The following is a 17642-nucleotide window of genomic DNA, read 5'->3' on the forward strand; positions in this document are numbered from 1 at the left end:
ATGACCAAATGGTCTCCCAAGCTAATCAGATTGAATTATTAAACACTTATCGTACTTATACGTTGCCGAAGCCCAGTCAGCAAGGGTTCGTGGGACCCACGTGGGATTTCCATGGGCATTCGTGGGCTTGTGGGCTTAAGGTGTGTTTATCTGATGTTTCCGATTAGGCCCCAAGTGCGCGGCCTACTTCATATTTTTTTCTTTACAACCGATTCCCGACATCTTTTATTGAATTTATCTTAATAATGTTATCATATCATGAAAATGTATCTGGGAATTTATTTTCATTTCTTGAAATAAACTTTCTGGGCTTTCTGTGGGCATGAAGTGGGCTACCCACAATGATGAAAAATTATAAAATATACGTTCGCACCGGTCCATTATGCTATATTAAAGTGCAATAATCATAAAAATTGAATATATACAACGATACAATGCGACGGCGGTTTACATTTTAATAATGGTTTCATGGTGGGCTGCCCACCCATTAGACGTAGGTGGGCTGCCCACTTGGGACATTTCTGCAAGCCGTGGACACATAGGTACTGGGGCCCACGCAATACAATGTGGGTAACCCATATGCAGCCCAAGTGGGCCCCACGAACCTTTGCTGACTGGGAGGTAGTCTATACCCAAATTGTAATATGGAACTTGATTGGCAAATAAAGTTATTGCTCCCTCTCTCTCTCTCTCTCTCTCTCTCTCTCTCTCTCTCTCTCACTCTCTTTCTGTCAGAACAACTTAAAGCCATTTTTTGTCCTTATTCTGTAGGTTGGGCCATTTACTTGACTGGGAGTAGAGCAAACATCTTTAACTGATACCTGTCAGTAAACATTAACCCGTATTTTTTATGTAATATCATATGGAATAAAATACTCTCGGGATGCTGATTTGAGCTCAAGAAAATAAATATGTCTTTTGATGTTGCATTCGTAATAGTTTGCTTATAGTTTCTATTGCTACGTTTTATAATATCAAAATGATTCATTCACCACTTCTGGCGCCAATGCAGGAGGCGCCATCTTCTTTCAATAGCCAGGTAAGATCGACGTTGTTATTATCTTGCCTGAATTTATTTCCACATGTGATTATCATATCATGAGCATCTACCCCTTTTTGTCAACTCTCTGGATGGAACCAAGGTCAGGAAACTTGCAATTCTTCCTATCCTTCTACTAAAAATTGTTATTATGTGGTCAATGCAGGTTCACATCAATGTCATAATATTCGTATCTGTTGTGTATAACACGGTATGTCTTTGTACTATGTAGCCTATGTTTGTAATGTGTGTATTTCTGGATGACTTAAAAAAGTAGTAGTTTTCAGACTTTTTAAAAGCTGTGTGCAATGGTCTTCTTGCAATGTTTTTGTTTGTGACAAGTTTCCATACAGAGTTTATTTGTGACAAGTTTCATGCCTATATTCCATGTCATGCATATGTCAATCTAATGCATGTTCCTAGCCGCATGTCACCCGCCCTTGTATGTTAGGTTCCGTTTTGAATAATCCGATAATAATTTGGACAACAAGTCTACACTTTTCCTAACGACTGTCGGACAATAGTTTATCAAACGAAAGATTGATAAATCATCTATTTTTAGCGACTTAAAACTAATTCGGATTAGTAGTATTTATTTTCAAAAAATCTTTACTTTGGAAAAATGCAAGCTATTATTCTAAAATCAATCATTAAAAAAAAAGTATTTTTTGCCCGATATTTGCTAACACTTTAAAAAGTCAAAAGAAAAGAAGTGGTGTACCTGCAACCATCTATACCTATAGGATTGACCCATGATACAAGAGAAGGATACAAACTGATATGTATAAATTACAAATAAAAATGTTAGTAACCTCTCCAAAGCATGCAGCTCCACACAAAGTGAAAATGACCTTGTAACTTTGAAACTATTTTTTAATATCAAAGACAGGCAAGACACAACAATACCACAGGGTTAAGCATTACAACAGTATATTTTACATATTTATATGTATACATAAAATCAAATATAGTTATTACTATCTGAATCATTAATAGTTTTCATTGTTTTATTTGTATACATAAATATGTAAAATATACTGTTGTAATGCTCAACCCTGTGATATTGTTGTGTCCTGCTTGTCTTTGGTACAAAAAAGCAAACTTTCTCCCGAAACTATATTATCTTTTAATAATAGTGTTTTTTAATTGAACATCCCAAACAGCCAGTTTATCTGGTCCACATCTTTACTAGATGGGGTACGGATCTGACCAGATCTGGGCCAGATAAAGTGGATGTTTGGGATATTTATAAATTTTCTAAATAAATATGAGATTTTAAGTCATTTAATTTTCACTTTATGTGAAGCTATGTTCTTGAGAGGTTACTGATAGTTTTTTTTTTTTTTCATTTATAAAAATACTGGAGAAGTTTGGAATTTCTATTTGCTCTGCCCAACAGCCAGTAACGTATCATATAGGCTATTCCTGCACATCGTTAATCAAATGCTTTTTTGTTTTCATCATCATATACAGCCTGTGGTAACCCCCCGCTGAGCGAAAGCCCTCCCCTTTTCTTGCAAATTCAGTCGGTCGTGTGTTTTTATGTAGGGTAGATCGGTGACCAGTCTGACGCTTTACCAGTGGGACACTATCGTTTTCGAGAACAGTGGTGAAAATAAATGACTGAAATTTAGCGTGTGGAAGCGAGATACTGGTGAATGTTGTTTGGCGTACTTTGATGGCAAAATTGTTCGTTGTTCAAGCATGACATCAAAAAGAGTTTTTTTTTACTTGTTGATGTAAACAGGAGTGGTCGGATTTCTTTGGTGTTTTTGATTTAACAATGACTTAGTGTAGGAAGTAGTTTTTAGGTTGAGGTAATTCATATAACTTGTACTTCCATTAAGCAAAAAGTGCAAAGTTATTTTTTTTTAGTTTTGGACTAAAAGGCAACAATATTTCAAAATAGGGTTCAGGCACTAGTAGGACATTTTGTTCAAGGACCTGTTGGAAAGTATAAACGTATACATATTACATATACAACATATATAACATAATATGATGGTGTTTTTTTTTCTTAAAAGTCATGGGACATTTGAAAACCTTCATTGTGTATTCTGTTTTGTTTCTAGCGGTGTTTGTTTTGAAAGTTTGAGAGTTTTGTTGAGTCAATCCACCAAATTATTTATTCCAACGCTTGTTTGATGTGAAGTGTCGAAACAATACATTGTAACATACAAATGCATGCATGAAAGCAGTGTAAAATCTTTGTTTTTTATTTGCAACTAGTTTCTTGTTGCACTAAATGCATTTTTAAAGTATCCCACTGCTCCCTTAGATTAGCCACCAGTGGGATACTTTAGTGCGACATTTAAAACTTGAAAATAAAAATAAAAACATTAAGCAATTTTGTGGAAGTGTTTTGAAGATGTGAACAAAAGGTGGAACTTTATGAAAAATAGGTTTGATACATATTGTTTGTAAATTATTTGAGTTATTAAAGAAATAGCTATTTTTGTCACACTGGTCCCCGATCTCCGCTAGCAGTTTGTTGTTTGACATTTTTTGTCAAATTCGTCTCTCCATCTCATTTTTGGCTTTCATCGTTTGTGCTTTTTTCCCCGGGGTGTCCAAGTTATTAATGTGTTAGTCCATCTGTTGCCCTGATGTCTTGCTAGATGACCTGCACATGACCATATTAGTTTTTTAATATTTTGTTTTAATTATACGTAATAACTTTACGTAGATGGATCTAGATTAAGTAATTTTCATAACTTACTATTTGGAAAGTCCAGATTTAATTAAATTTAAGTCTTATTGCAACAATTCGTTTTTGTAATGTGATTTCAAAAATTAAAATAGTCTAGTTCAAATTAAGATGGGGCCTTGCCAAATTTCTATTCGATTAGTTAGGATAATAAATATGCACAATACGAGGTGGATAGCCTACATAGGCTACATTTTGTATGTAACTTGTATTCTCTTTTTAAATTATTGGAAATTCAGCATCAAAACACTTTGCAATACATTGCGTCGTAATAATTATTATTTGTTAAACGTTGTCCAGATAAAACATTTTACTCTATGATAAATAATGTAACTGAATTGTTTCAAGAAGCAAAAGTGAGAATGCCTATCATTTTAAAATGTATTAGGTCTTAGAAGTTCCATATTTTCAAACCACTAAATTCAGCAAAAGCTCTGTGCGCAGTTTAAAGTTTAATTTTTTTAGTTACTTTTTGCAGTGATAAAGTTGTTTGGAAAAGTTGAAGACGCAACAGAAATAGAGTGACATGATAAAAAGCGTCTTTATTGCAAATATTTTCTGTGTAGGTTACATGCCAAACAATGACGGGATTTTGGCTATTCCTGGCCATTACCTCATGGTTGTTCATCAACATGCTTTGAATTCTTTATCACAGCAATCTATACGTTAATGGTCCAAAACAATAATGCAAAACCCATTTCCAGAGCACGCCAACCCGTTCTCCGCGTGGATATTCGATCTCTTCAGCGCCAACATTCAACCCCGGCCTTCATTTGTCGACACAGCACCGAGTCTATCAGCCGTGGTTGGCCGACTGCAAGGCTTGTACATCTCGGCCGAATGATTTTAATCAGCTGAAGCATTCGCAAGCTCTGTTTACTGGAACAAGTACGGGATGTACTGTGTTGGCTAAAGTTATCCGTTTATGTTACTTTGATGGAAGAGGGCAGTGACATAAAAATAGTTCTGAAACCTAAAACTCTCTGCCGTATGTTTAATGACACTGCAACTATAACAAGTAAACAAATTGAACACTTGCAGTCACATGTCAAATTTTATTTTGTATTTGTGCAAGCGTTGAACCTGTGTATGCTTCTTCTATAATAAGAGTAAAGATTAGCAGTAGACGGGGGCACGTGAATAAAATATTCCTACAATTTCTTCTATTGCTGACTGGCTTAATCCTACGCGAAAAAAAAATCGATTTTTATATGTGGATATTCATGAAATAATCACCATTGATTCAAATGTATTTTATGGAATTAAATGTTCTTAAAACTCCCAAATGTATGCATTGAAATACTTACCTCAATTGGGTGAGATATAGCCTACTCCAAAATTTCAATCAATTTAAGCTGTTAAAAGAAACTAAAGAAAACTTCTCAAGATGATCCTTTTTCCAAAAAATAGCACCAAGAAACAAGGTGGTCATATTCAGCTTTTATTTGTGGTTGTTTTTAGCAAGGTATTATCATCGTTAATCCTGGGATATCCGCCTTTGTTGACACTAAAATTTTCATCTTCAAGATTGTTATAGATCATGACGCCATTTTATTCGAATTGGCTTGTTCACCTCTTCCCACTTCCAAACACCTCTCATAAAATAACATCATACGCAATGAAACTGTTTTTTTTTTCGTACAACAAGACATAGAGGAGACATTATCAAGCCCAAAATAAGATACATTAACTCAGGGCCATGTTAACATCCCTCTGCACCCCCCGCCTGGAGAGCACGACTGTTTATGGGCCCATGTGTTATAGCGTTTTTATTGTTTTTTGGCAGCTTAAAAAATGTGCTACATAAGCTTGATAATCAATAGCTTAAATCATGCAAGACCTTATTTAGTGGTTCACATACACCCATCTGTGGGCCTACCTCCGTCTAAGGGCCCATGCATATTTAGTTCGTAAAGCGTTTTTCGGCTTGCAATTTTACATTCAGCTAACTAATTTCAGCTAACTAAAAACTTCTCGCTCAATTTACTCACTCAACCACGTTTTATTTATCTAACCAATGATATTGGGTATGCATAGTTTCAGAAGAAGATTAAAGGAGTAAAAAGTTTTTGTGTCCCACAAAAAGCTAACAAAATAATGCAATGTTTTGAAGTAAAAACTGCTCACTCAAATAACCTAGTCAATTAACAATTAAATTGATAAATATCAGTGTTAGTGGAGATAGGCTATAAAGTGAAACGTGTCGTAAAAATAGTTTAGGTGAAGGTAGGGACACTTGCACTCACTGAAGAATCTGTGATTTTCATAGCAATCAGCAGAAACTCAAATAAACATCAAACATTCAAATTCAACAAGATATACATTTAAACATAAACAAAATTCAAAACATAAGTTCATCAATAAAAATATTTTATATTTGTTACAAATATATCGATTTGTTAAAAAATATTTTCGTAATCTCGCTAATAGGCCTATACGAATTACAGTAAATTCATTGCCAACATAACCTAAGAAAATTAAAAATTATCAGGGCTATTGGAGGGATACGCTGCGCCCGGTACCAATTAGATCCTCGGACCCCAAATCAAGACACTTATAAAAAAAAAGCACTGTATTTTAAGAAACGCAATGTTTTTTCAAGCTCTAAGGCCCCTTGGAAAGATTACGACCCCTTTTACAAATTCAATAGTACCCCCTAGTCTCGACCTCCTGGTCAACGCTACTGAAAATTATTGTCTAGCATTTGTGTCTGATTTGATTAAAGGTACATGATACCAGCGCCAAAAGAACTTCTGGGAGGACATTGTATGCAAATAATGGCAGAGTTTCCCTTAAAGTATTGGACTGGCTATAATAATTTTTTGCCTTCTACAGATCTATTTGACCCTTTGAACGACAAAACCAGCGAACTACCTCCTACCCCACCAGTAGATGGTATCAAAGGTCCCTTAATTTCTTGTCAGCCATACAGCCCGGAAAAGTGCCATCAGCAAAGGCTGTCGTATCATCAACACTCCCAGTCACAAGTCATGCCTGACATGGCTATGAGATGCTTTAATGCAAGGTTGTACCAAGCCAACTGCAACATTGTGAGTAGATAAATTTGTTTCTGTTGAATAATTTTCGTAATGGTCGCTCATTGGATTGTGCGTATTTATTTGGTTTCACTTGATGTCTAGAGATGAAGATTGAGATTAAATGCAGACAAAAAATGAAAATGCAAACCAAACCAAAATTAAAACTGTGCCCAAAGCGCAACACAATTAAGCCTCAACCAACTTGTAAAAGTGTATTTAAAATGATAATTTTCAATAATTAATTTTTTAAGGGAAGGATTACATCGGACATTTAAACGGTGACTGACTTACCCAATTAATTTTTCGGAAACATTTTTTTCAAATATATGAAAATGGCTAAGGAGAATAGGTGCGTTGTTGTGTTCTAACAAACTTTAAGAAAAGTGAGAAAAGTTCGTAATAAAGATTTATATTGTAAATTTTGTAAAAAGCTTTTTAAGAATCTAAATATTTTATTTATCATAGTGCGCATTTCACATAAGACTAAAGTCTTACTTTTCTGCAGCTACCTTCATCTATTGAATCACACGACAGGTGGTGGATGGCAGACAAGCAACGCCAGTATTTAGCCACATCTAACGCCTTCACGCGTAAGTGTAAATAAGTTCGTTTAGTTAAGCAATATTTTTAGAAGTTCAATGATGACTATGAGCTTCCATAATGAATCACATTGCAAATTGCTTTGGAAACCATGTCATTTTTTTTTAAATATAGACCTGCATATAGCCTACTATTAAAATAAGATAAAAGAGATTATGTTATTTGCTTACATCACCACTAGTCACATTATGACCCATAACACAATCTTGTGAAAATGCTCAAGCTGATAAAACTTAGCAGAACGTAAAGTTAGAATTCAAATACTCTATATTTGACTATAAATGTTTAAATTCATTAATATTTTAACAGTTCACAATCCAATTAAATTCACAGAAACCAGCTTAGTCCCGCACATGTTCAGTGGTACGCCCACACTCACCAATCCAGTTCCTGCACCCCAGTACGACCCTCCTTTCTCAAGCTTCAACGTGACAAGAAACGCACACCACACTGCTTTTCTTGCTGTCGGTGAACACCTTCCAACCACAAACATCACCAGACGGTTTGCTAATATAATAATAAAAATCATGCTTTTATTTGCGCCCATTGCGATAACATACAGTACACTGCGATCACAGATGCGATACAACAGACGACAGGAAGCAGCGCAGTGACATATAGTCTTCGACTCAGCTGTTCCCCTTAGTTTGGCTTGCCATTAAGTGTCTTTGCCGAAACACAGCCGCGTGCTCTGGAGCGGTGTCGAACCTACGTCCTTTCGAACGTCGCGCAGATGTTCTCACCACTCGGCTACGCAGCCGACGACTACGCAACCGATGTTAACCTACGGCTACGCAGTCGACGTTAACCTGGATGTGTAAAATTTTTCTAGTGGAAAAATGTTAATACTTAATGGGATGTGCATACATGTTACATTTGGCTTACCGACGTTTCAATAAAACACGATGATTGTCTAATGAACTTATTGAGAGCTACAAGCAGCTCAAACCTATTCCAAATTCAGTAGCCTACGATAATGCGAAGAACACATTTACAAGTCATCATATCAATAGATAACATACTAAAAAAATTGCAAGATCTTCACTGGAAGCAGCATCTACTCATAGGCTACTGCTTAGGCATTTAGAAAAAGAAGATAAATTTCAAAATTAAAGAGTTTACTTAACAATGGTTTTTATATGACTCTTCCATCGACCATCAGAATTATCAAGAATTTATAATAACTAACGTTGTTGTTACGCACTGTTTGGTGACAGTTAAGCTTGTGAAAATGCACTTTGCTCATGCTGTAGATGTGCACGGTGCCGATGTCCGAATTGCCTTTCTCCTTATCAAGTGAAAAACAGCAGCGGAAAAAGAGAGCACATTTGCCATTTTCCAAACTGTGGAAAAGTTTACGGAAAGACGTCACATTTGAAGGTACAAAAAATGCTTGGAACTTTTTTCGTCAAGAACAAGAAATATAGCTCAAAAAAATATTTAATTTTTACTATTTTATTACTTTTTGATGTGTTGTTATTTTATGGACCTGTACGGATCAGAAGAATACAGCACAGTTGGCCATATTTGTAAAAGGAGTGGACAAGGAGTTAAACGGAAAAGCTTCTTTTATCACAGTCAATAAAGGACACGACAACTGGTGCTGATATCTTTACTGAAGTAAATGATACTTTTGATAAGTTTGGAGTGGACTTGTCCATCTTCTGCTGAATTGCAACTGATGGTCTTCGATCCATGTTCGGAACTGGCATTGGATTCGTAGGTCTTTTGAAGTCTGCCTGGATGGAGAAAAAACCAATGACGATATTGCAATTGTTTATTCTATCATTCACCAGCAAAACCTGAGCGCAAAATTCTTGAAATTCAATTAATTGGTTCTGACAGACGAACACTTAGAAATCAGACTTCGAATTGCGAGCACTTCTATTAAGGCAAATTTGGAAAAAGTCGTTGAGAAAAGAAGCCAACTGCAAATTTCTCGCTGAAGTCGTTTAAAGTCGGTGTGACAATAAATTTGAATAGCAGTTTTCTTTAGAAATTTATGCGTTTTAACTTATTATTTTTGATAAAGAGATAATCCACGCTATAAGATTTATAACAAAAAGAAACTATTTTTTGTGTCTACAACTACTAGAAAGTATGTGTTAAATAAACATGCTGTCCGCGTTTTCACCCAGTTACTTATATCTGGCCCTCCTGTAATAAAGGTTGCACACCCCTATTCTATAGCTTGCCAAAATAATCCTTTTTAATGAGACCTCTCCGCTTTGCATAATGCGTCCAAAATGTATGACCGAAACTGTTTGATTTTCGTCTCAATAACGTAAATCTTATCTGTGCTCCTTAGCTTCATCAATTGTATTTCTAAAAGAACTTATTTTCTTGTATTTTTTTTTATTACGGTTGTTTTGAAGTAAAAGCAGTGTTTTAGTGTTTTTCAAGTTTAAGCTCACTGCTGTAGCCTACAATCAATAGCCACTTGCAATATTCTTCGTGTAAACTGTAATTTGGTTTCAAAGTTTGCTTCAATAAGATAAGTTGCCTATACTTTGTTACGTTCAAATGACTTTAGACACCGATTCGATTACAAATTGTGGTAGCCTATAGCAAGTTCAACACTAAAAACATTACTACAATTTGTCGCCGACAAAAGAGAGTTGGTCATATCTAATAATGGTGTATTACCTTCAATAAGTTAAAATCTTGTCAAACTAAAATTCTGGCCTGATGTTACACAACATCTTCAGTTAAACCACATTTTCACCATTAGAATAGATAAATCATAAGATCAATTTGTCAGTTATGAATGCGTTTAGGCTCATATTCGCTGGCATTTGGGAGAAAGGCCGTTCATGTGTCATTGGATGTTTTGTGGTAAAAGCTTCACAAGAAGTGATGAACTGCAACGTCATCTGCGCACTCATACAGGTGAAAAGAAGTTTAAATGTTCGGTAAGTTATTTAAATAACTGACTATCAGATTTACCAACCTTACATGTAGATTCCTAGTCGTGTATTTATTACGAACACACAGCTCCTTGACATTTAATGCTATTTAGCAACGAAATTTCTGGTCAAGTTTTGGTCAAAGTTCATTTTCCAATCATTTATTGCATTGATTTTTTGTGATTGTGTTTATTTGTAGCTTATCGAGACTCATCGTGTTGAGGTTATTATGACAACATGAGTTTTGTACTTTCAGGAAATGTCAAAATGACGAAAAAGCACTATAGCGTCATTAAACTAATCTTTCAATTGCAGATTTGTGAAAAACGATTTATGAGATCGGACCACTTGTCAAAACACATCAAAATTCATCAGAAAGACAAAGCAAAGAAGCAAGAGCCTCAATCCACTTCCAAAGTTGAATAAAAACATTTACCCACTTCTTATATATTATGTTTTAATCTCCAGAGTTTAACTAAGCCCTGATTGCAACCTCATTGACAAACTTAATGCCAAAGTGACAAGTCCTCCTGAAAAGTTGCATTTAATACTTAAAACTGCTGTTTCACAACAAAAAAGTACAAAAAGTTTAGTTTGGTACAACGTTAAATCAATAAGCAGTCACCCACAGCTTTCAAAGGATATATGTAACTAGGTTCATCAAAGTAACTAGCCTACACTGCTAAAGACTTGTTATCACACCTCGATGTTGGTGATGAAAAATATAGCTAGCTTACCAATGGTGAGTTAACGCTAGTGTTTACAAAGGTACGGCTTTAAACCGGTCGACGACTTCATTGACTATTCTAATTCTCATTCGATTGAAATTTTATTACGTGTTTACCAGTTCGAGTTCGGTATTTTCTCAAAGAGGCCAACTTTATGTCAAGCGAATGCAAAGGTTTCAGAAAATGTTTTGTATATTACAAAAGATGTATAATAATCAATTTTGGAAGTTATTATTTCAAAAGTGTTAAAATCTAACTGAATCAATTGTTTTCAAGTTCAGATTTAGAGACTTTTGTTTTTCGAATAGCCTGCAACTTCTCGTTTTGAAAGAAGCGAACTTGTCAGGTCGGTCTCTTGTTTTACATCTGACATCTTATCATTAAAATTACTCATGAATGTGTAAACGCTTTGATTTTGTTGTAGCCTACTTCAAAGCAAAAAGATCTTGTCACACATCTTTTTCTTTAACCAGGTTTCCAGTACGACTGAAATAGCAAAATTGTAGTCCATATTTTCAGTGCGCTCGTTCTTTGGGGTAGGCTATCTACAGTATTGTCATTTACACTGTTTGAAAGCATACTTTATGCAACAATTGTCTTTTCAATAAAAGTGTCATTCTCTGTTCACTTATTTTAAAGTTCTTAATGAAAGCTTTAATCCAAAGTTGCAAGTTGATTAACTGAACCAGGGGACGATTAGCCTACCGGGAATGCGGCAACTTTCCAGTAAGACCAGTTGCAAAAATTGCAAAACTGTAACTCTATTGTAATATCATAATGGAATGACGTCGAGAAATTTCATCCTCCTAATGGGCATGAACGGCTTCCTGCTTTCTGATTGGTTAATTTCTCTTATGGTGCCGAATAAAAGTAGGTGCTACAAATACTAAAATTCAAGTAAAATGAAGGGGTGTACCAGCAAACATCTATAGAATTGGCCCGTGATACAAGAGAAGGATATACGAAGAAGCGATATACGAATAGCGATATACGAAGCGATATAGGATATACGAACGAAGAAGCCTCAAGATCAAGCGGCGCTGGTTCGACTCTTGGGATGTGCGCTTGAGCAACGCATGTGAAGGACTGCTCTCCATTCAGCGGCATTTAATGGATGGAATAATTCTCCGGCAACATGACTTCAACAATCGGAAACTTCACTGTCAGTCTCGGTGACCGGGCCTGCGTCAGTGATTCAAAGCCTCTACAAGTATGCGAAACTGCCAGGATTAAGCTCTGCAAGAAGCTTTCTCAGTCCGAGGATAAAGATTCAATCATATACAGAGGATACAACCTGATATGAATAAATCAACAAGTGAATAAAAAAATAACAATAACCTCTCAAGTACATGTAGCTCCACACATAGTGAAATTTGCATGACTTTTCACATTTTTTTATTTTTTTAAAAATAATGTCTAAAAAGACATTATTAAAAGTAACCACGGACAGTGGCCAGTGTTTCGACCTTCCGATCTCTTCAGCGTAGTAAAATGAAAGTGGAAAGTTGTCTTGAAGTTTTGAGATGGTGGTTTAGGAGGGATTTCGACGTGACATGACCGCTCCTAAAGCTGGGAATTGATCGCAGATGCCTGAGTGGATGAACGCCCACCGTTACAAGCATGGCAATGTAAACCTCTCCCTCTTCGATGACGGTGAAGGTCCCATTACTGCCCAGGTAGTGGAGGCGGTTCTCCAGTCCCTTGATGTCGGTTCCAACCCTGGATCTGACGTCCTGACGCATTGTTTTACGGTTTCTGGAAGACCGTGGACCCAAAAAGGGGAATATTGACCAGCCTTTTTGAAATCTGTCGGATCAACCGCCGCGTACCGGACGAGTGGTGAACTAGCAAAATCACACTCATATGCAAAGACCCTGACGGTAATCTGCATGACATCAGCAACTGCCGGCCCATCTCCATCTGCCAAAATATTTATAAAATTTATGCCGTTGGTGCAGCGCTTGCAGCGATGGGCAGTGGAGAGGAAAGTTGTCAACCGAGAACAAAAGGGATTCATTCCCACAAAAAGCGTCCATAAAAATGATTGTGTTCATGCTCGATACCATTCTCTCGGATGCACAGTCACGAAAAAGACCTGTGTCGGTTGCGTTTCTGGACATCTGAAAAGCCTTTGGCAGTGTTCGGCATGAATGCATAGCCGAAATCCTGAGTCATTTCGACGCCCCTACAGATCTTATTGAGTGCATCTCTGATATATACGTTGGCAACACCTGCACCATCCGTTGCGGTAACGGTGAAACCGATCGTATCCCTGTGGGGCGGGGAGTCTGGAGGGCTGCCCGCTATCTGAGTTGCTATTCAATTTGATCATCGAGGTGCTCCTCAGAGGCGTTCGTAACAATACGGATTGCGGCTACAATTCTTCCTGCCAAAGAAGACGTCCTAGTGCGTTGTATGGCCTATGCGGACGACATCTGTCTCGTTTCTTCCGATCGCGAGCAGATTATCTCCTTCTTATCTACTACTGATCCTTTCTCTTCCTGGTCCGGGCTACGGTTCAACTCACGCAAGTGTGGCACCCTATCCTGTGGGAAAGCGTCCGGTGTTGGCGTCCCGTCTGCGGGTCGACCCGAAACCTTTCTCCCGAGCCGGGGAGGAAATCCGAGTCATCCTCAAAGGCGAAACGTACAAATATGTTGGCGCTCGAAGTGGTTACGCCTCGGATGCGTCCCTTCCCCAACCTTTCATCTCCACCCTGGATAAACACATTTCCTCTTTGATGAAATCTTTCCTTACTCCAACCCAGAAACTTCTGGCACTTACTTCTATCATTCTTCCGTCTGCGTCATACCATCTGCGAGTGCGGCGCTTCGTTTTCTAGTTTTTTTTCCTTGCTGGCGCTTCAGACAGTATGAGCTTCTGAAGCTTGGGTTATTGCAGTGTTTGAAGGTGGCGTGGCGTCTTCCCAAGTGGGCGTGCAGTGCTTTCTTTTACTGTAAGCCTACATTGGGGGGCTTTGGTGTGTTGAATCTGTGTCGTGGAAGCGACACGCTTTCGATAGCCCAGGCCTTTTAGATGCTGACGTCTCCTGACGATTTTTAGATGCTGACGTCTCCTGATTCTATTTGTAATCAAGGTTTCTAAGGTTTCTAGTAAATTAGTCTGTTGTTAGTTTTGTTTTGTTAAGTTAAAAGTTTTCCTTTAATTTAAAATGACTGGTGGAAGAGCGAAAAAATCAGAAAAAGATGAAAGTGTGCTACTGCTACAAGATATTAAAGAAGAACTGAAAGAACTGAAAGCTTCTCTGCAGGGCGTAGTGAGTGATATAAAGGAACATAAAGGAACAACTGGAACAACTGGAACAACTGGATGGAACAACTGGATGGAACAACTGGAACAACTATAAAGGAACAACTGGATGAGACAAGAAAAGAGTTAAAAGAGGTCAAAGAAGAAAACACCATTCTAAAACAACTAATCAACAAAAACATTTTCGCAGTTGACAAACTGGATCAGTATGGGAGAAGAGAAAACCTAAGAATTTTTTATGTTGAAGAACCGCATGAAGAAGGTGATGATGGGGAGGAAGTTATATTAAAAATTAGTAAAGAATTGGGCATCAACCTTTGTAAGGAGGATATCCAAAGAGCACACCGTTTGGGCAGGAAAAAACAAATTTCAAAAAAACCAAGACCAATTATTGTACGTTTCGTGTCATACAAGAAAAGAAATGAAATTATGTTCAAGAAGAAAAACCTGAAGCAAGGAAATGTTCTTAACAAGATCCCAAGTGCTTTTATCACAGAAGATTTAACCCCATTGCGTGCTAAATTATTTCATTATGTTAAAAATTGTTGTGATGAAAGATTTTCCAAATGTCATACAAAAAATGGAAAGATAATTGTTTTTGAAGAAAGCGAAGACAGATGGTATGTTATTGAAACTCCTGATGATTTGTTTAAAATGAAAATTGATGTTGATTTCAAACTGTTGAACTATGAGCCACTCATGCATAACTTGAACTCATAAATTTTTTGAAATTGGCGATTCTATCCTGAAACCTCCTTTTCTGATAACTATGGCATCCAAAAATTCTTGTAAAGTTTGTATCAAACTATGTAAACCAAAGCAAAGATCTGTCCAATGTGATATTTGTGATTATTGGCTACATTTAAAATGCATTGGTTTAACTTCTAAACAATTTTCTATACTTGTGAACAGTAACCAACCTTTTTTTTGTGCAAGTTGTTTACAGGATGGGTTACCATTTCAAAGAATTTCTGATAATGATTTGCTAAACCTAATTAACATTGATGTTGATTGTGAAGTGAAGTGCAACACATCACACGACAGCAACTGCCTGGAATCAAATGTTGAGGATAATCAACCAAAATGCTCAAAAAATATAACAAACCAATTAAAACCAGAACCAAATACTCAATATTTTAACTATAAACAATTGCAAGAAACTGTTACAAGTTTCAAAAGTAGTTTGTCTTTGTTTCACTTTAATACAAGAAGTTTAGGGAAAAACAAAGAAAACATTGAAGAATTTATTCAACTTGTCAATCATTCTCCTGATATTCTTGCCATTTCAGAAACAAAAATTGGTCCTAACTCGTTCCTTAATTATTCCTTACCAGGCTATGTCATGCTACATAAGGATTCTTGTAGCAGTGCTGGTGGTGTTGCACTTTACTTAAAACAAGGCAATGTATTTAATGAGCGAAAAGACCTTTCGATTGATATACCCAATTGTGAAAATCTTTGGGTTGAAATTGTGCAAAAAAACTCACCAAGTATTATTGTAGGAGTCATATATCGTCATCCTAGTTACGCTTTTTCTGCATTCAAAGACAAAATAATTGATTCTTTAAATAAATTAGAAAACTCTCGATGTAAATACATAATTTGTGGAGATATAAATATTGACTTGAGGCTGCAAAGTCTCCTGCAGTATTAAATTATAAAGAAGCTCTTGAAGCTGCAGGCTGCCAGTCATTGATAACAAGCGCAACTAGATTTTGTGGAGAATCTAATCCAAGCCTATTAGATCACATCTACACAAACATAACTTGTAACCAAAATGCCTATGGCATTTGCTTCAATGACATCTCTGATCATTTACCTATTTTCTTATGTGTTAAAAATAAAAATGTAGCACTGTGTAATTCACCCACTAAAAAAATTCGAAGCTTAAAAACCTTTTGTCTTGACAGCTTCCTATGCAATTTAGAGTCTAATTTGAATGAAGTAAATACTGATTGTGATGATGCAGACAACTTGATGCACTCTTTTATTATGCGATTTCAAGAGATTAAGGTTATTGATTTTATTGTGCAATATGTCAGTGTAATAGCCTACCCCCTTTTCGAAGAGAATTTCCCAGTCACAGGAAAATTTCCACCTTCCAAATCTTCATTCAACTGTAAAATACAAATAAATTCAGTAATGCACCATCTTCCTCAAAAGGCATTAATCTCTCCAAACTTAGGTGACTATGTGATGTCATTGTTCTTTAGCATACCAGTAACGTAATGCATACGTGTAAAATAAGTCACGTTCAATTGCTATATATACCGGTAATATAGTATGCAAAGAAATGGCACCCAAAGCAGAACGTTCATTACCGGTACCTCAAAATGTAAATATAGCTACGGAATTATTGAATTAATACACATCTAAAGTAGCACCATCGTAATGGTGTATATTGCATAATGCATATTATGCTTTTGAAAGCTAACTTTTTCAACCTGTAAAGGCAACTCATTTCTAACAAATTATTACTATTTATTTGCATCAGACCAATAAGTCCATATTAATTACCATACCGTACATGCAAAAATACAAGAATAATCGCAATAACCCGGTTAACAGATAACGCTGTTGCGGAGAATTGTTAACGAGTAAGCTGCAAACGGCACATTTGAAATAAGACAATTTGACAAGAGCGTCAGAATTGCGGAGAGCATTTATGAATAGGAGTCTTAAAGACACTTCCTGTAGTTAGTAAGATATATGAATAGTATTTTGCATGTAAACAAGTGTAGTTCAACATACCCCATCAAAAATTATTGTAAGTTCTTCTTCACTCATGTCTTGAAGAGCCTCCAAACATTGTGACAACATTTTAATGACTTTTTAAAACAATAGGTATAATAAAAAACCTTTCTGTACACTTATTGCTGTATTGTAATAAAAATATATATACTGTATTATAAACCATTATTTGTTCAACTACAAAAAGTTTGCGCTACCATTGGTTTCATGTACTGCAAGGTACAATCATCAGGCGCATACTGAAAAACAAATAAGCAGAAAATTAAAAGCTATATATACGTCAAAGGCAATTTCTTTTATCAAGCAAAATTTAGAAATGCTTTGAAGATGTTGCTAAAAAAAAGCGGACAATCATATTTCTTAGCAACATCTTTAAAACATTTCTAAATTTTGCTTGATAAAAGAAATTGCCTTTGACGTATAGCTTTTAATTTTCTGCTTGTTTGTTTTTCAGCATGCGCCTGATGATTGTACCTTGCAGTACATGAAACCAATGGTAGCGCAAACTTTTTGTAGTTGAACTAATAATGGTTTACATTAGCTCTGTCTTTTAAACATTGAGCACTTTTATTTGCAACTGCTGCAATCAATTTCTGGATTATA

General features: G+C 36.2%; 1 protein-coding gene across 2 annotated transcripts; it reads left to right on the forward strand.

Moving 5' to 3' along the window:
* Nucleotides 1-844: 844 nt before the first annotated feature.
* Nucleotides 845-11649, forward strand: LOC145768703 (uncharacterized). Of its 2 annotated transcripts, none has more exons than XM_082580273.1 (8): nucleotides 845-1039; nucleotides 4451-4634; nucleotides 6582-6796; nucleotides 7290-7374; nucleotides 7718-7886; nucleotides 8638-8764; nucleotides 10162-10273; nucleotides 10606-11649. In XM_082580273.1, exons 1-8 carry the CDS (start codon nucleotides 980-982, stop codon nucleotides 10611-10613), a joined length of 960 nt encoding a protein of 319 aa, XP_082436399.1. In that variant the 5' UTR covers nucleotides 845-979; the 3' UTR covers nucleotides 10614-11649. The 2 variants fall into 2 exon arrangements, with proteins under 2 accessions (XP_082436399.1, XP_082436398.1); XM_082580272.1 differs by having other exon boundaries at nucleotides 848-1039; nucleotides 10162-10296.
* The last annotated feature ends 5993 nt before the right edge of the window (nucleotides 11650-17642 follow it).

This window comes from Aplidium turbinatum, chromosome 4, assembly GCF_918807975.1.
Source record: "Aplidium turbinatum chromosome 4, kaAplTurb1.1, whole genome shotgun sequence".
Lineage (NCBI taxonomy): Eukaryota > Metazoa > Chordata > Ascidiacea > Aplousobranchia > Polyclinidae > Aplidium > Aplidium turbinatum.

Excerpts from the sequence above, each read along its gene's own strand:
- LOC145768703 (XM_082580272.1), top strand. The coding sequence starts at position 980 with ATGATTCATTCACCACTTCTGGCGCCAATGCAGGAGGCGCCATCTTCT. Across the intron at positions 4,635-6,581 it reads AGCTCTGTTTACTGGAACAA|ATCTATTTGACCCTTTGAAC; the intron begins GTACGGGATGTA and ends TGCCTTCTACAG. Across the intron at positions 6,797-7,289 it reads ACCAAGCCAACTGCAACATT|CTACCTTCATCTATTGAATC; the intron begins GTGAGTAGATAA and ends ACTTTTCTGCAG.